This window comes from Chlamydotis macqueenii, chromosome 22 (genome assembly GCF_036417535.1).
Source record: "Chlamydotis macqueenii isolate bChlMac1 chromosome 22, bChlMac1.mat, whole genome shotgun sequence".
NCBI classification, from domain to species: domain Eukaryota; kingdom Metazoa; phylum Chordata; class Aves; order Otidiformes; family Otididae; genus Chlamydotis; species Chlamydotis macqueenii.
In genome coordinates this window covers 6,796,415-6,819,100 of record NC_141577.1, presented here as the reverse complement: position 1 = coordinate 6,819,100, position 22,686 = coordinate 6,796,415, and the positions used below count along the sequence as shown (strand labels likewise).

Below are 22,686 nucleotides of genomic sequence, written 5' to 3'. Positions count from 1 at the left end.
GAGGTTCTCAGTGTCCCGTGCGAACCCCATAGCTCGGGTGGGCAGGATGGGATGGCCCCACAGCCCCTCTCCCTGCACCCCAGCCCCAGGGGGCTGCAAGAGGAAGGATGCCAGTGTGGGTGTGGTGTGGCACTGGTGTGGTGCAGCACAACGTGGCATGGCATGGCATGGCACCGCACGCCAGGCCGGCAGGCTCCGGTAGGCTCAGCCAGGCGGGAGGTGCCAACTGAGCTTTGCTTTTCCAGCCAATTAAAGGAGAGGAGAGGAACAAAGAAGGAAATGAAATCCTGGTTTGGAGTGACAGTGAGCTCTGCCAGGTGGAGGTGGGAGCGCTGAGCGTCTCCTGTCCCCATCCAGCTCTGGGGCTGGAGCCGCATCCCACCCTGTGAGCCCCGTGGCGCAGGGGAAAGCGATGGGGTGACCACTTTCGGATGGAGAAGGAGCCCGCTATGCAAGCCTGTCCTGCGCCAGCGCCTGAGCACGGCCCCAGGGTACAGAGCGGGACGGCTGAGGGGTGTGTGACAGCAGCCAGAGCCCAGCTTCCAGCAGTCCACATCCCAATATCCCATACTGGGATATCCCATACATGCAACCTCTGCCTGCAGCAGCATGGCTGTCCTAATCTGCAACTGACATCACTAGGCTTCAGAGTTAACAAGAGTCGCGGCTCGTGGCTCTCGCAGCCCCGTGCCCGTGCTAGCAGTGGCAAGAGGGGCGGCATCACCTCTGCGTTCATTTCCCATCCACCCACCTCAGCAGCTCCCATCTGCGCGTAAAGAAAAGACAAATCCTCCCGACAGCAGCCATCCTGGAGAAAGGTTTACTAGGCCACCCCAGACAGTTATTCCATTCCCCAGAGGATGGGGAAGACCAGTTTAAACCCAAGAGCTTTGATTTCACCCCACCTCAGCAGCGTAAACACCTCCCGGCTGCCCCTCGCGAGGTGGGGCAGGGCCAGTGGGTGGCAACTGGATCCTGCGGTTTTTCTGGAGAAAAAAAAAAATGGAGGCCAAATTTGGTGGGTGCTGGGTGTCCCCTGGGAACAGAGACACCCAGCCCCGGCAGCACTGCCTCGCCAAGCTGCGGAGGAGCCTGCAGGATATTCGGATGCTCCAAAGAGGCTGCCCAGGCTCCCCACTGTGTCGTGGCCCGAAAACCAGTTTCTCAAACCAGTTTAGGTGCAACCACTGCCACGAGACCCGGGCTCTGTGGGGTGGGGGACTCACCCTAGTACGGGGGACCTTGTGCCCAGCGGGTGCCAGCAGCACCCCGGCACCCCACAGCCGTGGAGCATCCTCTGCCACCGCGAGCATCCCTTGTGTCCGGAGGGGACAAGGGACAGGGGTACATCCCCCAGGACCAGGCTGCAAATATCGGGGGTGTGAGAAGGCACCCATGGGGTGACGGTGGCACCCAGGGAGCTGCGGGAAGGTGGCCCAGCAGCAAGGAACAGCTGGAGATGGTGGCATCACTCCAGGGCAGGCTGCATCTCAGCCACGCTGCTTCAATTAAGGGAAACTGAGGCACGGGCTAGCCGGTGAGGGTCAGCGAGCCAGTGCGCTCGCCGGGTCGCCCCGCTATCGGCACAAGCTGACCCCGCAGCAATAGGGCACGGCTTCCCAGGTGGCCCCAGCACACACCACTCCAATCTCAGCCCCAGTGGCTGGGGTCAGTGGGAGCAGGGCTGTCCCCCCGCCACAGTACAGAGGGCCCAGGACTGGAGCTACCTGGGCAGGGGCACACGAGCCCCGCGGTGCTGTCCCCGTGTCGGGGGTGGCACAGAGCAGCTGAAGAGGAGCAGAGCCTGGATCCGGCGTTATCGCTGCTCTGCATCGTCCCCTCCCAAACCTCCGCACCACCTGACCCAGCCATGCCACCTCGGGGACGTCACCCAAGGGGACACCCTGATGGTACCCAGGGCTGCGGGTGGGCACCCAGACCCCCCCAACCCCCAGGCAGGGCACCCAGTGGCACCTTTTCCCAGTGGGGCGGGTGGGTGCCACCGCTACAGGATGGGGTGCTGGGGGTGGGGGGCAAGCTGCTGTCCACGGAGCTGGGAATGAGCTTGGGAGAGCATCCAGTAGGCTGGGAGAGGATGGGCTGGGACACGAGGTGAGCCTGGGGTGGAAAGGCCACCGGTAAGGGACAGTTTTGGAGCCAAGCCTCTGGAGATGCCAGCAGCACCAGGACACACGGGCAGCGGGGGAGAGGAAAGCCTGACCCCAGTCTGCAGCACAAAGTTTCTCTGGGAGCGAGCAGGAGCTGCTCTCCCAGCCCGGGAGCTCACGTTGATTCAGTTCTTCCCCGAAAATAAAGAGATTAAAACCTCTTGGATATGGGATATCTTCGGGAATAAACACCAACAAACCTTTTTGGGAGCTGAGTGCTAAAAAAATAAAAGCGACCGAAAGCCAGGAAACTCCTACACACCCGGAAAACACCCATCAGGTTTATCCTGGATACGGGGAAAGATGAGCCAAACGCAAAGCAAGACTTTACGGACAGAACTGGGGGACAGCTGGGGACACAACAGGCCATTCCCGCTGGGAACAGTGGGACCTCAGCCTGGGGATGAGCCTCCCGAGGGCTCGGCGGGCCGGCTTCAAAGCGTCCCACTGGGGAAGCCCAGTCCCCCCATCTCTACCCAAAGCTGGGGACCTCTCCGCGCTCGCCGCCTTCCGAAGGACGGTGAATGAAGGAGAGCACCGCTGGGAGGAAAGCGCCCATCGGCAGGATGGCAGCACCAGCTCCCGAGCGGATCCGGAGCCCGTTTCCATCGCTGCCTCCATCGGCCCCATCGCTCCCTCCCCAGGCCCCGAGGACGTACGAGCTGACCGCCGCGCATTTCAGCAACCCCCTCCTCGTCTTCCTCGCCGTGACGAGCCCCGGCATGGACGCAGGGGCAAGTTGTAAGATGCCAATTCTCCGTTATCGAACCACCCGGCCGGGATAATTAATTGCGACCCCGTCGGTGCTGGTTTTAGCAGCAAACCCACTGAATACCCCACGCGCTCCCTTCTCCTGCTCCTCTGGCAGCAGCCTGATGAAGATTGATTCGCGGGCGGAGGCAAACGTGGCACATAATTATTACAAAGACCGACAATCCTATCAAAATTAAACCTCTCCCTCCTCTCTGCCCCAACACCCCGGCGTCCCCACGTCTGCGGGCGGACGGGTCCCGCTCCAAAGCAGGAGAGTTAACAAAGTGCTGGCAGCGGCTGCAAGTTTCCCTCCTGCCCCGATTCGGGGGACTGGTACCCCAAGAAACAGGCACTGGGATGGGAAAGGGCTGGCGGGAGCGAAGTCAGAGGGACGAGCTGGCAGTCGGGAACAAAGCTCACACCTGCTGGAGACGCATCCCCAGGCGCGGACAGCACAGGGAGCTGGTTCGCATCCATCTCCCCCGCCGCAACTCCGGCCAGCGCTGGATTGACTGGATTGAGGCAGGGGATGAGGGTGGCGTTTCGTTCCTCATTGATTATTATTTGTTCTTTTTTTTCCTTTTTTTTTTTTTTTTTTTTTTTAGGGTGGCAGTGAAGCATCCCCGAGCTGGTCGCACAGCAAGGTCACCGCCGAGACGGAGCGGGAGCGGGTAGCGGCCGCAGCCGACGTTTCGCACAAAGCACGACCCGGCATGCTGATGAGCGCAGACGGCCCCTCGCCTTACCAGCTGCAGGCAGCAGAATCCCACCAGCGTACATCTCCCGCTGCATCTCCCCATGGTTTCCCCGCCGGAGCCTCGGATTCGCCCCCACCGTGGCCTCGCGTCGCCGTCCTCCAGCTCCTCACCGGCCTCCCCTTCGCCACCCGGGGAGCATCAGGGGGGGACCAGCAACATGTCCCGCTCTCCAGCCTCCGGCCAGCCCCGGCACTTTCTTCACAGCAGCCCCGCCGGCCCCCGCATCCTGCCAGGTTAGCACAGAGGCGGGCTGGGCTCAGAAAGGGGCATCGCCCCCCTTCTCCGCCTTCCCCGCACCCCGAGCCCCGCTCCCCCCCAGCTCGCTACAGCCCCGTCCCCCGCTGCAGGGACCCCGGGGCCGCGCACACCTCCCCATCCATCCCCGGGGCGCGCAGCTTTGCGCGGAGCCCGCCCGGCCCCTCTATTGTCTCTCCCGCACAGCCGCGCTCCGCGCCCCGGGGGCGGGCGGGGAGGAGGCGGCGGGTGGGGTCGGGGGCGCGCCGGGCAGGGCGGGCCGCGGTTGCCGGAACAAGGCGAGACGCGCTCCCGGCGGGGCCCGGCGGGCGGCGCGGCCGGGGGGGGCGGAGGCGAGGCCGGGGAGGCCGCTCCGCGCCGAGCCCTTGGCGGCTTCCGGGGGCGCCGGGCAGCGCGGCCCCTGCGCCGCAGCCGGGCTCCTGATCGCGCCCGCCTTTCCTTATTGTCAGAATTTGTCTTTTTAATCGCAGGTTTATTATTATTATTATCGTTATCATTATTATTATTGTTGTTGTTGTTATTTTCCCCGCCGGACTGCAGCCAGCCCACCCGGCTTTGAGCTCGCAGGCTGGAATCCAGCGGGCCTGGGCAAGGAGGTGGGTGCAGACAGAGCTGGCAGGGTATGGCCCCTAACCGCCACGCACCCGCCTCGCCTTTGTTCTTTTTTTTTTTTTCACAGCGCACCTTCAGGGGGATCAGCGGGAGCACATCTGCCCAGGAACAACGGGAACGCTGCTTTTCCAGCGCTTGAGAAACCTCCTCCTGAAATGCCACCCAGCAGAAGCACTCGGGAACGGTTCACTGCTTTTCGGATCTGTGATTTCTCAATCCTCAGCCCTGATTTTTCTAAGGAAGCGGCTCCTAAACCAGCCCCGCGCGCTCTTAGGTGTCAGAGCAGCTCTGCACGGGATCCGAGGGGCTGCGACTGTACCGATGCGTTCGTGTGCAAGTGTCCGTCTGGCCGTGGTCTAACCTGGCCCATCCAAGGTTGCAAGGGCCCAGCCAGATCCCACATCCCCACGCGCTGCTGGAAGCAGCACCGACCGCACCTGGAGCTCTTCCTTCGTCCTCCGTGGTGGGAATTTCTCTCCCTCCCAGCTGTTCCCTGCTCCCAAGAGCGTTTTGGGAGGCCCACACGTGGATTAAGGATGGAGCTTTGCAGAAAACGCTTGGCTTCCGTGAATGCAAACCCCAGGGAATTTAGGCACAGCAGAAACATGGAGCAGAGGGACTGGTTTTACCCCACGGGTCAAAAAAAGATGAGGACCCAACTGCCCCATAGCATCTCATTGGCAATGGCCGGGCAAATCCACGTGGGTCAGCCCTTCCCATCAGCTCCAAAAACACCAGAGCAAGGTGAAACGCCCCGATATGAAATCATGAAAACCAATACGATGGTGCCGAGATCCTGCCTGGCTCTCAACCAGGTGGAGTTTCACGAGGAATCAATTTTAGATTAAAAAAGGTCAATATAGCATGTCAAGCGCTTCCCGAGAAGGCGAGGAGATGACTTTATTTCCGAGTGGATGGGAAATGAGCCCAACATTTTGTCTTTTGCTCCGCTCGCAACCCGCCACCCTCCACACCCCACAACCCTTGGCTTTTTTTTTTTTTTCCACCCAAGAAAAAACCCAAATGACCAAAACTACAAAGGAAATATTAAGAGGGAATTAAATCGGGGACACATGATTTTTTTCGTGAGGATGAGAGGGAGCTGTGAAGATCCCTGCTTTGATGGGCACCCGGAGTTGCCACCAAGCCCTGGTGGGCCTCAGTTTCCCCAACACCCACTGCGATGGCAATCGCTTCCCCAGGTACACAAAATCATCACCTTGCACAAGAAAGGGATGTTTTCACTCAAAAAAAATGCCTGGATCCTTATGCTGGGGAGAGATCCCTCTGCCAGGGCTATAAACAGAACACATGGAAATAGGGTTTTTTTCTCTAAACTGATATGTCTATTTTTTTTCTCAAGGAAACCAACACAGAGATTGGGTGGTGGTTTTTTTTTTTTATTTTCTTCCCCTTTTTTCTCTCAAAAAAATTCTGGAACAGAAAGAAGTCACACCACCAGCAAGTTCTGCTCCCTTCCTCGGCCACAGGCAGGGACGTGCCGTGCAGAGCCAGGTACCTGTCGGGACACAGGGACTTTGGACACTTAAATCTGTCACCAGAATTATTCAGTATTTCCAAATGGAGCCCAAAAATAAAATAGACCCTCTCTGGGATGAGCCTCAGCAACGCTCCCAGTGCAGCCAGCAAAGCATTATCTGGGAGAAGGAGAAGCAAAGCGGTGCAGGGCAAACCAGCCTCAAAAAAGGCAAAACCAGGAAAAAAAAGGAGGTTTTGGGTGAATAGAAAACACTCAGGGGACATCACCGTTTCGCAGCCCCGAGCCTTGGCATTGAGGTTGGCTGCTTTTTTTTTTTTTTCCCCTTCTTTTCCTCCTGAGCTCTTGGGGTTGATTTTTTTTTTTGCCTTCTTTTGGGCTGAAACCATTGTCCAGGCCTGGTGATGATTCAGAATGTGAGTTTTTGGGGCAAATTCATAGCGAATCTCTGCTCGGGGATGTCCCCAGGAGAGGCCGGCGGGGATGCGGCAGCCCACAGGAGCTGCGTCGGAGACAAAGCCAAGGGGGCTGGTGAGCCTCTCGCCCGCTCAGGCGGTAATTAACGGCACTATGTAATCAGAACAGGACAAAATGATGATTTTTGGGAAAGAAGTCTTCAAAGGGGCCCCATCGATCTGGGTAACGGTGACAGGGAAAAGATATTTATTTGGATGCATGATGTAAATCAGTGCGGGGTAAACACATGCGAATCATCGGCACGGGTTGCGTGTAATTAAGCCGGTTGGGTAATTCCCCTTAACGGGGAGCAGGGACGGGGTTTGCACTTGGCTCAGGCTGAGTCCCTCCAGAGGCTGATGGGTGGCTGGATTTTGGCTGAAGAGCTGTGGTACGCACACATTTGCTGCTCAAGGGATGAAGGTCTCTGGGATTCATGCTAACGAGCCCCTAATTAACCAGTGGCTGGTGTGGCAGAGCAGTATCAGTGCGAGGGAGAAGGTGAGGAGGTGCAGCCCAGCACCTTGCGATGGGACAGGTGGACACGGCTCCCCTGGGCTGTGCTGGGACAGCCTGGGGACAGGGACAGCCTGGTCCCAGGGTCAGGGACGCTTCGGCTCTGGGTCCAGGGATGTCCGAGCCCTGGGGTCAGGGGTGCTCCATCCCTAGGGTCACAGGTGCTGTGGTCCTGGGGTCAGGGACACTCTGGCCCTGGGATCAGAGATGCTCCAGCCCTGGGGTCAGGGCCATCCTCGGGATGAGGGATGCTTTCTGCAATGGGGAGCCCAAATCTGGGCATCAGGCTGGTGCTGGGGGTGCCCCTCTGCCGCTGGCCTGGACCCTGAGGCCACCCCTCCTCGCTTCCCCTGGGAATGGCCCCAAAGCCCAGCGACTCCCGAGGGACAGCTCGTGTCACCCCCCCGGGCATCCTCCGCCCCCCCAGCCCCGCAGGGACCAAGGGAAGGGCCCCAGCCAAGCAAACCAAACCGAAGCGATTCCCCAACCACCTCCAGCAATAACCACCCATCTATTTAACCAACCTTTCCCCAATTTTAACATAATTAGCCGCCAGCCTGCCAATCAACGTCAGCGCCCGCGGATCGCCGTTAACGGATCGCTGTTCAGCCGGCTGGTATTGAGTCGATACAGAAATTAAAATGCGTTCACGCCATTCTTCCCCAGTTGTCATCTTATCTCGGCGTCTAGCAAGTAGCGCAGCAGATTACGGAATCCATCATCATTTAGCCTTTGTAGCTTGCAAAATTCATAATTAACAAAAAATTCCTATTCACTTGCTCATGTAATTTAATTAGTTTTCCATTAAATAGAGACTAAATATCATCTAATCCCCCAACAGAGCAAATAATTGTTTTCCATTCTTTCAGAAATTATCACTTGCTTATTGTAACTATCAAAATTCATTAGAAGCCTCGGAGCAGCAGTGGGAAAAGGTGGGAAAAGCGCTGGAGGAAGGACAGAGAGGTAATCAGAGGGGTGGCAGGGCCAGGGCGGCTGAGGCGGGCTCTCCCAGTGACACCCCCGTTGTGCCCAGTGCAGGGATCACCAGCACCCAGCGCAGGATCTGGCCCACTGCACCACGCTGGGTACCGCGCCTGCCTCTGGCCGGGATGGCTTGCCGATGCTGGCGTTGCCAAAGGGTCAAGGACCGGGATGGGGACAGCGGTGGGCACAGCCACCCAGGGCCACAGCAGAGGGTCTCTGCCAGCCCCCCCGGTCCCCACCGAGAGACGAGGAAGCAGCCGGCAGCCTCCTGCCAGAGCGGCTCGGTTGCACAGAGGCCATTTATCGGAAGCCCAGGACAGATTTAATTTATAGCGGAAATCTCCGAAGCAAATACGTCCCTCCGAGGAACAACCCTGTTTAAGAAAGCGATTTTCTCTGCGCTTGGATTATGCTTTTGAGGGTTTGCTGCAGCGATGCCCCTGCATCGGACCTGGTGCAGCTTCGGCGCAGGACGGGAGCCAAGAGGGGCCCAGGCTTGTCCGGGTGCAGCCGGGAACCAGGACAGTGTGGGGACAGGTGGATGCGTGTGTGCCTGTGCGTGTGTGCATGTATAAATGCATGTTTGCACCTGTGTGCACGTGAGTGCGTTTGCGTGCGCGCATGTGAGCACGTGGATGCGTGTGTGCATGGGCTTGTGCATACACCCACGCTTGCGTGTGCATGTACGTACACGTATGTACATGCAGGGTGCAGCCTTGCAGTACTCACTTTGCAAGCAAGGACTTGCCACAGTCCTGCGCCAGCCAGCCCCACGGCAGGTGCCAGCCCCACGGCAGGTGCCAGCCCCACAGCGGGTGCCAGCCCCACAGCGGGTGCTAGCCCCACAGCGGGTGCCCCGCTCTCCCGGCAGCCCCCCGGCGCAGCAGCGAGCCCGGGGGAAGGCATGCAGGGCCGGGTGTGCTCTCTCATACCCTGGCTGGGCTCTGCAGAGCACTAAAACTACTCAGCTCCAACGAAGCCCCGTAATAAATGACGTTAAATCCACATTTTCTCCCGACAGGGCCAGTTAGGATCCACCGAACACGTCGCCCGTGAGGAGCAGGTAGGCGCTTCTCCTAAATCACCCTGCAGCTCTCCCTAAGGGCCGGGACATCAGCACAGGGTCCCATCCATCGCCCACTTCCCCAAAACGCAGGCGGGTGGGCATGGATCCGGCCCTACTCGCAGACGGTAATTGGCAGTGGTGACTCAGAGCTGCCCCAGCCCGTGTCTCCCTCCTCACCCTCCATCAGTATCAAACGCTTATTTGATCCGCAAGTTCCTCGGCGCTGAGGAACAGAGATTTCCCTCGCAGCCCTGGCATGGGCACAAGAACTGCCTGGGAAGCGGGGCTGGGTGCTTACTGCTGCGGTGAGTTTGCTAGTGCTCGGGGGGCAGCGGTGCCTGCAGCAGGGAGATGCTCTGGAAGCAAACTGGCCACCTGCCCTGGCGCCGGGCTCGCTCTGCCCCGCTGCTCCCTCTGGACGAGGGGATTTAGCGTTAATCCGGATCAGTTCCCCGATCTGGGTCACAGCTCCACGGACACCCGTGCTGACATGACGGAGGGGTGTCTGGGGGCATAGGGGGTGGCACCTGCTCGCCCCTGGGTGGGCTGCGGATCCATCCAGCCCCCGCTGCCCCATGCTGGGAGCTGCCGGCTGCCGAGCGTCCTGCATGGAACCCCCAGGCTCCGCAGGACCCCCAGGCGCAGCAACCGCTGCCCAACAAAACCCTCCAGGACTCGGAGTAGGGGGAGAGAGACGCCCCTCCCTGGCTTCCCTGCAGGTTCCTGGCCCGGGAATCAGGAAAAAAAAACAAAAACCACCAACTTTTTTTCCTTCTTTTAAACAAGCGAGATTCAGTAAACTGCAGGGCTATCAGCCTGGCACTGCCTGCTGAGCCCTAGAGCCTCTCTTCCCTCTGGCACTTGGCATATATTCAAATAAAACCATAACCCCTCGAGGATTGTAACGGGGTCTAATTAAGCCCTAAATCCACGTGCCGGCACCCTCCTTGCCCGACAGCCCTCAGTGAGGGCACGGGGCTCCCACGCCAGCGGCTCTGGGGAGGGCCATCCTGAATCGCGGCCTCTCGGCTGGAGTCCCAGCTCTCATTTACATGCGTTCCAGGGCACGGTATTTAATACTCTGCGAAGTTAAAAATAAATCTTCCCCCTGTCTCCAAGCTCTCTCCACCTGCCTCTTCAGCGGAAGGGTGATTTGTTTGCGTTCGCATTCATTCATTCACCGTGATGTGGTGATGGGTCTTCTCGTGTCTTCGCAATCGCATCCCCAGTGCCTCGCTCCAGCCGTGCACGGGTCCCCGTGTGGGGACAGATGGCTGTCGGGGGCAGCGACAGCGTCACAGGGATGACCGGGGCTGCAGCAGCCGTTCCTGCAGGCTCCTGCCTGCCGTTCCCACTGGGAACTGGAGGAATGATGGGAGGTGGATGTTGGCAGTAGACCAGGACCAGATCTGCTCTGGTGAAGCTGATCTTCCCTGGCTCTGAACCAGGAGCTCTGCTGAGTGTGAGCACTCAGACCTGATGCTGGCATCCATCAACCCATGGATGGAGGGCATCAGCGAAGGAGGCACAGCTGGGGTCGATGGTTTCCTGACAGTTAAACGCATTCGTGCTCTCCAGCCCGCCCTGTCTGCACCCAAAGTCACTTTGCGATCACCGAGACCAGCTCTGCTCCAGCCCCAAGGGCTCTGAGAGAAACACGTGCTGAGCAAGCTTCCGTGTCCCCGAGGGGTGTGGGCAGCCTGCAGCCATCTGCTGCCAGAAGGACACGGTGCCTGGACAGGAACCATCCCGGGTGATGGGGAGCAGGGACAGTGGCACTCCCCATGCCCAGGAGACAGCACTTTGCCTCCCGGGGAACACGCAGCCACGTTTCCCTGCTGATGAATCTGTGTTGGCCCAAAGTAAGCGTTCTCCACCTTTTCTCTTCTGCCCACAGCAGGGAAAGCATGGACAAGACTCACTCTCAGCTCCCTGCGCTTCTTCCCCTTTCACTGCACAAATTGTACCCATTTCCCAGCTCGTAAGTACCTGGGGGCTGCAGCCAGATTCCTCCTGGTCAAACGCTGGCCAAGACTGCGCAGGACAGCCCTACGGCACGGCACTGCTGGGGTGGGAGCGTCGTGTGTCCGTGCTCCATCGTCCCGGCTGAACTGCAGCCCTGCGATGGGGCAGAAAGGCAGTGAGAGGTGAGAAACGCCCGATACCATTCGAGCCAAGGCAGCAAATGGGGGACAAAAAGCCGGGGGGGGGGAGGGCGGGAAAAAGGATGGAAGCCGAGGTGGACGCATTCAGAAGAGAAATGCAGCACATAGTCTTCATGGCAAGTTAATTAGCGTCAGACAGCGACCTGCGGCATAGGGAATCTCCCCTGGTGTTCTCACAGATCACCTGAGGCTCAGCCTCCAGTCAAGGGCTTGAGGCTCGTTTCAGCAGCCCGTTCCCTTCTGGCCTGAACCCTGGGGCTGGGGCGCCGCAAGCAGAGTCCAGGGCTGCAGGGCAAGATCTGCCATCAAGCATCCCCATAAATCCTCCCCTGAAGCTAAGGCAGGGTGCAAGGACCCTTGCGCTGTCCCAGCAGCTGGCCAGAGGTGTACGAGGTACGGATCTGACCTGCTCAGGGACCTGCCACCACCTCGTGCCACCCTTCCGCCAGCCTAGCGCGGGAGTGGGGACATGCAGGCGGTCCGGTTCCCTCACTGCTGAGCACCCAGTACACGGTGCCTATCACAGAAAACTCACTCCCTTTGCATTTATTTATAGCAGAAGGTTGGATTTTACTCAAAACATGAAAACAGGATTCGGCAGTAGCCCAATAATTATTTCAAGTGTGGTCATTTTTATTGCCATGAATAAAAAATAAAGCTGCTCTTCTGAAGTGAACGTCTACGGTTTCCCCAGGTTATGTACGAGTCAGGGCGCTGATTTAGTACTGTACCATAGAAAAGTAAAACAGAACAATAAATCCCAACCACACAGTTCTTGTAAAAAGCCATCTATTTCAGATTTGACCGTATAAAAAAAACAAAGAGAAACTTGACAGGGAACATACAAGCCACATATGGAATTTAACCAAATTTTACCAATTTCAAGTGACCTGGGTAAGGGTTTAATAGTTGGTGGTACAGCCAAAACCAATTCCTTTCAATCACAAATTTTCCTTCCTCCCCGAGGAGGGGGGCTGGAAAAAAGCTGTACAGCGAGACCACGCAGACATGTCAGCCTGCAAGAGGGCGGCTTGTCACATCAAGCTGCTTCAACCTTTTCCCACCGCCACGAGTGTGAGGGGGGCTGGCACTGGTGAGAAGAAAGTCAACCCGACTTCTGTAAACCAAAGACTGCGCGGGCACGAATCCCACCATCTCCCGGCCGGCGTCACTGGATCTCCCCCATGTACAGTCTTTTGTCGCTGGATGCGGATAGGACTGTGGGAGAGAGAGGGGAGGAAGGATGTGAAAATTAAACACAACGGTTTGAGACCTCCACTAACAACACTCCGTTTGAACTGAACTACTCCTTTTGCTCGCTGTAAGTGATCTAGAAAGCCAGATTTCATTTGCTCCCCAAAAACACTTCACAGAATTACTGCTCTGTCCCCTAATCACACCTATGCGTCGTGGCTGCTGTTCCCCTGTCCCAAGGCAGGCATAAGGGCGTGCTGCCTGTAACGTCTAAGCATTAAAATGGTGAAGGGAGGCACATAAACACGCTGCTAACGCTCTCGAGCATCCTGAAGCGTTATTTTCATTGCAAGCGGCGTTCAAACTGCGAACTGGCTGCCGCTGGCGGGGCTGCACGCCGCTAGAGGGCACAGGCTGGCCGGGAAAGCCTTGCTGGGTCGTTATTATTTCATCAGAACAGGCAAAACGCAGCTGGCACCCGGCTGCAACGCGTCACTGACCCACCTTCACCCAGAAAAGGCTTTCTGGTGGATTCAAGACACAGGGTGCCAAAAGAATGGCCCAGAAGCACTGCTCGTGACACTGACAGCAGTTTCATTCGAGTCTAGGAGAGATGTGAAGGATTTCCACACGAACTCGCAGACTGGTGTCTGTCACCTTGCCACATTTTGGCTGCCCGTGCACCCTCCCGTGCAGGTGAGCATTGTGCAGCGGGTGCAGCGATGTACAACGTTAACCTTCCCAGATGTTAACAGAAATTAGTTGCATAATTCGCATGCAGCGCCTGCGTAGGTTTTTCATTTTTATTTTAAGCCGAGTGATGGATTCACAAAGAGGAGCTCAGCAGAACACAATTGCAAACAAGCCGCTCCAAACTGGAGAGGAGAGAGCGCTCTGCTCTTCCAGCACAGCCTCTGATCTCAAGACACGGCAATGAATAACGAAGGAACAAACTCATAACTCACTGCCCTGCTGCAGAGACCGTCATCCTCGGCACAACCCAGCTCTTGGCTTCACTTCGGAGCTGACTCGTGTCAATTTTTGGCCGGAGCAATGCAGTGACCTGGCCAACGCTGCAAGCGTTTCCATAGGAACAAACAGCACCCTGCAGTCCTGCCGGGGCCGCACGCTGCGCCGAGAAACTGGTCTGAAACCTGCTCCCAGCTAACGCGTGGTGGTTAAACTGGCTCTGCAAAAGCCACCAGTGCGGATACGCGGTGCCATGTGCAGGACACTTCTATAATGGGGACAAAACCCACCGCGCAAAGGGCTGCCTCTGCTTCCTACAGCTTTTGGGTAAGTGAAGAGACCTCAGGCTGGAGATGTGCTCCCAGGTGCTCGCTGTCCGCACGTGACAAACGCGTGGTGATATCGCTGATGTCTGAACTGAGGTACCTCAAAACCTTCTGGCACAGCCTTTGGGAAGCCTGGACAAGCCCTAGGCAGCGGCGGCCAAGCCACAGCTCACGGCCACCCACAGCCCAGACCACCAGCCACCCTGCTGCTGTACGGGTGCCCTCACCGAGGTCTCCCCCCAGGCAGGACACAGAAACAGAGCCCCTGCACTCAGCCCAAGACCCAGGGGCACACCCAACCCAACCCCTGTCTGCAGGAGAGGAGCAGGAAGGAGTTTGCTAGCCCCAAATTTGGCTCTGATACTCAGGACTCTGGGACACAGACAATTTTGGGGCTGTTCACAGATCAGCAGTTCAGCCAGCCTTGAAACTATTTCTCCAGTTGACGTGAGGTGGGGAGGACTTACTAATGGGTTCCTCTGGATGGAAAGCCAGTTCGTTCACCGACCCGGCATGGCCTGGCAGCTTGTACAAAATCCTCCTGGATGTGGTGTCCCACACGTAGACAAACCTACAAGAGAGGCATTATGAGTGCAGGCATCTGAGAAGGGAAAGCAGCTGCCCCCGACACCAACGGCTTCTTCCGGCAGCAGCTCACCGCACGGGCTGGAATAGATGCAGCTCTCGGTGTGGATAAACAAGGAGCTTCTCAGGAGCAAAACGGGACACTGCCAAATCCAGAAGAGCAAACATCTGAGCAGGTAGGAGCTAACGTGTCAGTTCTGTGCCAAAAGCCTCGCTGCCGTCGCAGCACAGCAGCCATTTCACTCCTTGTGGCACGGAGAGGGATTTGGAAGCGTGAGGCCATACAGACCCTCAATGCGGCAGCCACACAGGAGTCTAAGGGAGAAAATCAGCGTTGGGAGTGGAGGGTTCTCACCCTCGCAACCCCTGCCTGCAAGCCCAGCGGTCACCTTTGGTTTGGGCTGGCTGGCAAGCAGCGCGGAGCCCAGGAGCTCCCCCAGCCCCCGCTACGGTGTAATCCCTCACAGCCAACAGCTTTACACATGGATTTCTTCCTGCTGGGCCATTAAAGTCATGACCCACTTCTCAGCATTTACCAGGGGGCCGATCAGATTGCGCTGAGCCCTTTCATTAACCTCCCGCAGGCCTCGCCGCGGGCTCCCACCGCTGGCCGGGTCCTGCCCGAGCACCACACCTTGGCTGAGGGGCAGAAACAAACTGCGGGCACCAGGCATGGTCCCAGAGGGCAGGGGAAACGGTGCCTTGCTGTAAATGACACCGTGCCCAAGATCGCTGCTTGTCCCTCACGCTGTGGACGCTGCCTGCGTGGTGTGGTGGCTGCGCACAAGCTCCACTGGGAAGCAGAGCGACACTTTGACCCCGGTGATGGTGAGCATCTGCAGGAGTGAGTGGGATGTTTTAACATGTCAAAACGGGAAGAGCCCTGAGGAACATCCTACAACCCAGGCAAGGCGATGCTGTACCCCACCTGGACAGGAATGCTGCATCCCTCCCTTCCAAACACCATGGCCCCGCCACACGAAATGGCATTTGTTACAAGGCTCACAGCTCCAGAAAAAAAATGGTGGCTGGGGGGAAGCTGCTAGTTCTGGATTATACTCGCTCTGCCTTCTCATTTTGCTCTTTAGGGAGGTGACTGGCAGCTAAAATGAAATCTCCTGGGGCAGAAAAGGGAAGCTACAGGGCAATAATTGTCCGAGTGTGGTGTGAAGGGCAGCTCTGCTGCCCGCACGCCCCTGGGGCAGCACTATGGCTGTTTACATGGGACTGCAGAGGGTGAGCACATGGGGAACAGCTCGTAAAACATGTGTAAAATCAATCTATTGCATCACACTCCTCCAAAGGAAGGTCGCGGTAAATGCCACTGTGCATCCCCACGTCTCGCCTGCATGAATTCAAACACGCTGGGGATCCACAGCCCTCCCACCAGCCCCGCTCGCAGCCCGAGCTCTGTATGCTAAGGCTGGACCGATCCAGGATATGGCAATGCTACCAACAGTGGGTTCCCCAGCTTCACATTTTCACCTTGCCATTTGTCAGGGCTTTGCAGACCAGATGAAGAACAAGATTTGCTTGTACAATTAGCCTGTCTTTTAGCTGAAATAGAACTGAGCTTCCTTTCCTCCCAAAAAAGCCCTGAATCATTTCTAAACCTTGCTAGGTAGACAGAGAAGACACCGGATACCAACCCAGCGCAGACCTGCTCTGTTAGGAGCATTCATTTTCAGGCTGGTGCTGTTCTTGACTTACTTTCTTGAAACACTTAAACAGAAAAATTCAAGCCTGCAATTTAAGTCACGAATGCTACTTAAAGCAGCATTTCTTCACGCACAACTATTTTATCTAGCAGGCAAGAACTGTATTGAATGCTTTCTCAAAGCAGCCTGATGTTGTGTTTTTCATGTGGTATTGCAAAGCAGGCAAGCACTTTAGGTAGTTGATTTTACTATAACCCTTCTGAAAGGCTCAAGAGCAAAAAAAAATTCTGGGGTTATTGTCCCTCCAACACGCACACACATTCCGCATAATGCGGGAGGAGAGAGCAATCATTGGGGAACTATTCTGTACTCAGACAAATGAAACGTTTGTTTAATCTTGCTCTGCTTTCCCAACAGATCCTCCTCAAAAAAAAATTTAAAAGCTCAGAGACAGCAGAAAGGTTTGAGCGGCCTTGTCTAAGCTGCCCTGGGAGCTGACAGCGTGCTCTTCCCCACCAATGTCACAGGGAAGTCGCTGTCAGACCGGAGTTACATCAGCATCTGCAGAACTAACCTAACAGCCTCAGACCTCCAGCCACGCTCCGCTGCCCAGCGGATCTGGCACACCCTTGCAGGCGTTCCTCCACCATGTGCGCTGCCGTCACGGCCCAGCAGGACTGGAAAGGAGCGTCACCACACAGCCACTTGCTGTGACAGCTGGTCCCACTATATCTGGACAGTGAGAGCTAAAGTTCTCCCTATCCTCTATCAGAAACTCATTAATTTGCTGATTACTACTGCTCCATGCCTTGGACTCCGGCCTGCAGGAATTCCTGTCTCAATGTCACTGAGAGCGCGTTGGTATTTGCTCCAGCGTGGTATCCTTCACGGTGCCCTTCACCGTCTGGCACGGACCCTCTGCTGGCTTCCTCCTGCTACCCGTTCCACTCCTCAGTTGCCTTAGTTTACAGAATATCTCATTTAGAAGTCCAATATCTGCTAATTTAGTCAGATCTTTATTTCTTCTTACTCATTAATTAAAGGAAGGATCAAGAATGATCCTTGGAACACCACTAGTGCCTCCTGCAAGCCGCCATGCAGCAATTTAACGGTATTTGTGGTCCTTGTCAGTATAACCCGTCACTACACATACCTCCCCAGACTCCCTGCTCCTAGAAGGCTCTCACAAGCATCTGGTCCCCCACCAAGCCTGCTCCTGTCATCGGCCGGTCCTAGTGCTGGATCCCGTGATTGAACATCAGCAGTAATGCAGATCTCTACTCAGCTTTTGACAATAATAATAGTATTTTACAACTCTATGGTGCTCCTCTGCTGACACACAGGTAATATAAAGTCAGCACTGTTGTAATCAGGGCAGACCACGCTCACAGAAGGGGGCTGTTCGGGTTTTCACACCTCTACACACAACTCTGAGTCTTCAGATCAGTTTCAGACACGATCCAACACATCTCAGGAGCGCTTGCAAAACTGTTTGGGATTGATGGCAACAGAGAAACACAGCAACAGAAAAACCCACCTGTCAGCTGATCCCCCTGCGATTTTACTCCCATCCGGGGACCACGAGCACCTCAGAAGATTCTAAAATAAAAAAAAAGTGCACAGATCTATTTCCAAAGGAAGATTTAGGTTTCCCCTCTACTGCAATTAAAATCACCATGAGACTTTAAATACCATGAGCACCACTTTAATGATCTCCCTTCAGAAGATGAGATGGTAATTACCGATTTTATTTTGTCACTGGAAACATCCAGTGCCTTGTTATTTTGCACAAAGCAGATAGTAAACGTAGAAAATATTTAATTTACAGCTAATTACAGCTGAGCCGAGCAAAGAAATCTTGTTACTGCAGCTTTAATCGGAATCCCACTTTGTGCATTAATCTTTCTCCGAGTTCTTATTAAAGCTTTTCTGGTTCAAACTTTAATTTAAAAAACAACTTACAGAGAAGTTGAGAGTAGCAGCATTTTACAAACAATCACATTTCAGTCTGCAGTACACTCACCTTTTCAAAATTATGGACGTTCCCCTGGAAAATCTTTACACATCTCTCTTTAGGGGCAAACGGTCGCACATCCCAGATGCGAACTGCAACAGAGAGCTCACAGTAATTAGCTGAAGATGGCAGAGACAAGGGGGCAAAGTCAGCTTCTGGAAACCTTCCTTTTCCTAAGACATGATGCTACTGAGCAAAGGTCATGCTCCCGGTTCTCCTCATGTCTAGGTTTCTCCAGAAGCAAAAGGAAACCAGCAGCTTTCCTCTGTAGAAAGCTTTGATATGAAAATTCAAATGCAGACATTTATAATTACCCCAAGACCACTGCTAACAGGAGGGGAAAAACACAACACAACTATTACACAACCAAGTCACCATCTTCTTACAGGAGCATTGGTGTTATTCTAACACACTCTTCCAATCTACTCTAACACACGCTTCCAATCAGATCAGCGTCGCTGAGCGCCCTCCCACAGGAGACAGGCAGTTTGGAAACTGTGTCATCACTCCCTGCTGCGGGGAGACAGCCAAACCACCCTGACAAGAGCCAGAGCCTTCAACCATCTGGGCAAATAATGTGCGCCACGGCTTGTGTCCTCGCTGCCCTCCGGGAGACGTGACAAACCCTACTGATGCAGCTGCTCCCCCCTGCAAAGGACACAACTGTACCAACAAGAACTCAAGCGTCGCCTCTGGAACCAAACTCCAGCCCAGCCCCACGTCTGGCTCTTGTTTTTCTACGCCGAACAATCTGAGCTATTCTTTTCATGATGCCGTGCAAAGCAAAGAGCAGCACCTGGCAGCTGCGCTCTGGCATCAGGTAGGACCTACCTGTGTTGTCCATCGCATTGGAAAGCAGGTAGGAGCCTTCCGAACTCAGACTGAGGCCCGTCACCGAGTCCGCGTGTCCTCTCATCGTGTAAGTGAGCTTGTTCTGGCGAAGGTCCCACACCTTGCAGACACAACATTGCAATTTATCAAAGGGACAGCCAAGACTGTCAGAACTGCTGCTTCCAAACCACTTCATACTGGTAGCCATCAGTCAACTGGTGACATCAGCTTTTTATTCCAGTTGGCGGGGTCTGAATGGCTAAAACACAATGCTAGAATTTTATGTATGTTGTAGGAAAAATTTGCCCCTTAGAAGACTTCTAACTGAATGTGTTCAGCTACCAAGGAGTTAAATGTCAGCAGCCGCACGCTGCTCCCTCTCTATCTGGCTATAGCTCCCCCAGCTCCCAAATTCCACTGACTGATGGCACACAGCAGCAGTTGTCCAGGCCCCAAAATTTCACGCTGTTCTTTCCCAATTACAGCCCTTCAAGCGGCAGTTGGAAAAGATCTCATGTCAGCGCTACACTTAGCGATGGCCTGCTGACAAGCACATGCTGCCCACACCTAGATAAAGCTGGAGCCGAACCAGCATTATCGTACAGCTACGAGGAGAATCCCAGTTACCTGCTGAATGAAACATGGAGCTCGCTCTTAAATAAGAACTTTCCACACTAGCAGGTGACAAAGTAGGTTGCAAACTGGAGCAGAGGGCAGAGAGTGTGGATGTGTCACCACATTTTCTTTAGTTTACCTCATACGTGGCTCTAGAGCCTCCGGGACAGGCAAAATGCCAAACAAGCCAGCATACCGACTCGGCTCCAGCAGTGAGAGCAGTGCTGAGCGCCTGGCCAGGAACGCCAGGGCGGCCCAGGCAGGCTGTCACACGGCAAACAGCCCTGGAGCAGTTCCCTCAGAGTTTATTGGCCCTGTATCAACAGCGAGGTCGGACACAGCAGGTCCACGTGGTTCTTGCGACTGTAAAATTAACCAGCAGGCTTCCGCATTTGTCCTTCACCAACGCAAGATGTGACGGGATGGAAAAGGTGTGCGTGGTCGGAAAGGCACACGAGGACACCGGCGTCCTACCTTAATATCGTTGTCGATGCCTCCGGATATGATCTGGTCACTGGTGTCATTGAAAGTCACAGCCAAGACCTGGTACGTGTTCTGAAAGGTCTGGACGGCAGCTTTCTTCCTGATATCCCACAGCTGAAAAGACAAGACAGGGCAGTTGTAAAAGTTGCACAGAAATATTTAATGATAAAATTACAGGAAGTTGCACAGATACTTGGCAGAGACTGAGAACACCATCTGAAACCCCCTCTGAGATCTCAGGAGATCTCTATAAAAACACAGTAAGAGGCTGGTGTGGCTGGACCACAGGAGAGTGGGGGAGGGAAGAAGGGGCGAGCATGCAAGATTTCGGTAACAGCTCGCCCTTCTCCTCTTGGTTAATGCAGTTCAGTGGAAAAAGTACAATGAGGCAGATGAATCTTCTTCATCCCCTCCAAAGAACTACAGAAAAACAAGGAGCAGCCAAATTGTATTTCAATTTTTTTTATTTCTGAAATCGAAGTTATTGGATAATGAAATTGTAAGAGTAAGGAAAGGCTGAATTTAGCCCACTTAACTGGGGAGACCCCAAGAATTCTTTGCAAGATCCTATCTTACTTTCACTCCAGACTCTCTCCTTACACAACATACTGACCTTCACTGTCCCATCATCACTGCCCGTACAGACCAGCTGGGGCCCTCGCCTCGCTGGGTAGCAGGAGTTAACGAACGAAGTATGGCCCTTCAGCCTCTTCACTCTCTCTCCGGTCTCGCTGTCCCACACAGCCACGGTTTTGTCTGTGGATGCTGAGAAGAGCATGCTGTGGAGAAAAATTCCAGTGAGGTTTTCAATTTTCGAAACATTTCTCCCCTCCCATCTTTTTTACTCTCAACTTCTGTGATCAAAGCTGGAATATTCAGTGGGAATATGCCACGGAGAACAATCTCCCCCATCTGTCAAGACAGAGGAGGTGTTTCCAAGCAGGGTGGCTGACAGTGGCGCAGCGACACTGGAGGCACTCCCATTAAACCCCATTTCTAGATACATACAGATTGGTTTTATGCCTCCTCAAACACTACTTGGGATGAACGGAGGAAGGAAAACTCCGTGTCAACAGCTCAGATGCAATAGCGGAACGGCCTTTTAAATCAGCAAGTATCTGACTTGTTTTCTTTCCCTCCCCAGTGTCTCCCAGATGATCGACACAAACTTTCCTCTGTTCCTCAAGACTGAAATGAACGGCACTGGTGGGTCACGGGCAACCCCAGATCCTTTTTCTTCATCTCAAGCGCTCCTTATCTGGGAAAGCCACCCTACAAGGATTCGCTGTACGTGGACTGAGCAGGGGCAAAGAGGTGCTCTGAGGGGCTGTGGCCAGCAGAAAGCACCTTCCTTCAGAAAGAGCCGGGTCCGAGGCTGAACGCCGCCCGCACGCCACGCACCTGCCGTCTGTGTTATAGTGCAGCTCCATAACTGCCCCGCTGTGTCCCTTCAGGGTGGCGTAGTTATCGCAGTCACCGTAGACGTTCCACAGCACTGGGGGAAAGGAAGGGAGAGGTAAATGCAGGAAATACAGAAACACCTCCCTGCTGGGGACAGAGCCATCTGCAGGGAATTCAGCAAAACAGTGTACCGTCAACACGATCATCTCCAGTCCGGGATGATGTGTAGCAATAAAGCAGCACTGCATGAGGCCCAGAAGGACACAGAGTTGGTTTGAGCTGATTCACGGTTTTAGATGAAGCTAAGTTTATTAAGAAAAGCAATAACCTTCACCTCAGCAAGCCAAAGCATTAAAAACTGCTTCTGCAGACCGCTGCAGTCGAATGCAGACCGCCGGTAACCTGCGCGAGGGGCCTGGGAGCGCAGGCTGTGACCCTCACCAGCCCGGTCTGAAGGCCAGCAGGCCAGCGACCTGCCAGAGGGGCTGCAAGAAATTTCTTGCTCCCCTCCTGGTGAAGCACTTCACCCTTGGGACCCCCCTGAGACAAAACCCCATCACAGCACAACGGCCTGAAATCGGACGCGCCCCAGCCCCGCGCAGCGCGGCTGGGCCAGCGGCGCGCGGCACTCACGGATGAGCCTGTCGAAGCCAGCGGAGGCGAGGGTGTTGCCGTTGGGGTGGAACTTGCAGCAGTACACCTCTCCTTCGTGCCCCGAGAGCAGCATGATGGGGGCCTGCAGGGAGGAGCAGCGCGGCGGGCCCTGCGGGAGGAAACGGTGCAGCCGGGTGAGGGGACACCACGGAGGGGAGCAAGGGGCAGCCCCGGGGCAGGCCAGCGCGCCAGGACCCCCCCGCGCCCCGCCATCCCCTCCCGGGCCTCTGCCCTCACCCCTTCACCCCCCCCCACTCCTTCCCCCCGTTAAACTCCTCACGGGCCCTCCTCCCGCCGCCCCCTCACGGGCCCTCCCCCGGCCCGGAACCGCGCCGTCCCCTCACGGCCTGGCCCCCCCCGTACCGCCTGCAGCAGGGCCCCTGCGGGGGGCTGCCCGCCGCCCCCGCCGCCCGGCGCCCCCGGCAGCTCATGGCGGGGCCGCTTGGCCGCCACGGGCACAAGCGGGAGGTCGGGACCGGGAGGGGCGGCGGCGGCGGCGGCGGCGGCACCGGGGGCGGGGGCGGCACCGGGGGCGGGGGCGGCGCCGGGGGCGGGGCCGGGAGCGGGGCCGGGGCCGGGGCCGGGAGCGGGGCCGCCGCCCGGGGCCTTCCGCTTCTGCTGCTCGATCATCCCCGCCGGCCGCGCGCGCCCGCCCGCTCCGCCCCGCCCTCCCGCTCCCTCATTGGTCGGTCGCGCCGCTTCCTGCCGCGCCGACTGGCGGA

At 56.1% G+C, this 22,686-nt stretch overlaps 2 protein-coding genes and 1 long non-coding RNA gene across 4 annotated transcripts in view; all 3 read right to left on the bottom strand.

Moving 5' to 3' along the window:
• The window catches only part of NKAIN1 (sodium/potassium transporting ATPase interacting 1), a 33,307-nt gene extending 29,387 nt beyond the window's left edge, over positions 1-3,920 (bottom strand). For both annotated transcript variants that reach the window (XM_086765001.1, XM_086765002.1), the window contains exon 1: positions 3,668-3,920. In XM_086765001.1, the coding sequence (XP_086621127.1) occupies positions 3,668-3,721 (54 nt within the window). In that variant the 5' untranslated portion in view covers positions 3,722-3,920. The remainder of the gene's footprint in view (positions 1-3,667) is intronic.
• Positions 3,921-5,930: 2,010 nt separating this feature from the next.
• On the bottom strand, positions 5,931-11,181 carry LOC147598112 (uncharacterized). The gene is made up of 2 exons (XR_015260928.1): positions 11,059-11,181; positions 5,931-6,065 (listed from the first exon to the last, which is right to left on the bottom strand). It is a non-coding gene; the product is annotated as an uncharacterized LOC147598112 (long non-coding RNA).
• Positions 11,182-12,006: 825 nt separating this feature from the next.
• On the bottom strand, positions 12,007-22,606 carry SNRNP40 (small nuclear ribonucleoprotein U5 subunit 40). Its single transcript, XM_086765045.1, has 10 exons — positions 22,328-22,606; positions 21,944-22,073; positions 21,311-21,404; positions 20,523-20,688; positions 19,901-20,023; positions 18,812-18,932; positions 17,990-18,072; positions 17,504-17,565; positions 14,191-14,294; positions 12,007-12,452 (listed from the first exon to the last, which is right to left on the bottom strand). Exons 1-10 carry the CDS (start codon positions 22,592-22,594, stop codon positions 12,403-12,405), a joined length of 1,200 nt encoding a protein of 399 aa, XP_086621171.1. The 5' UTR covers positions 22,595-22,606; the 3' UTR covers positions 12,007-12,402.
• Positions 22,607-22,686: the final 80 nt, after the last annotated feature.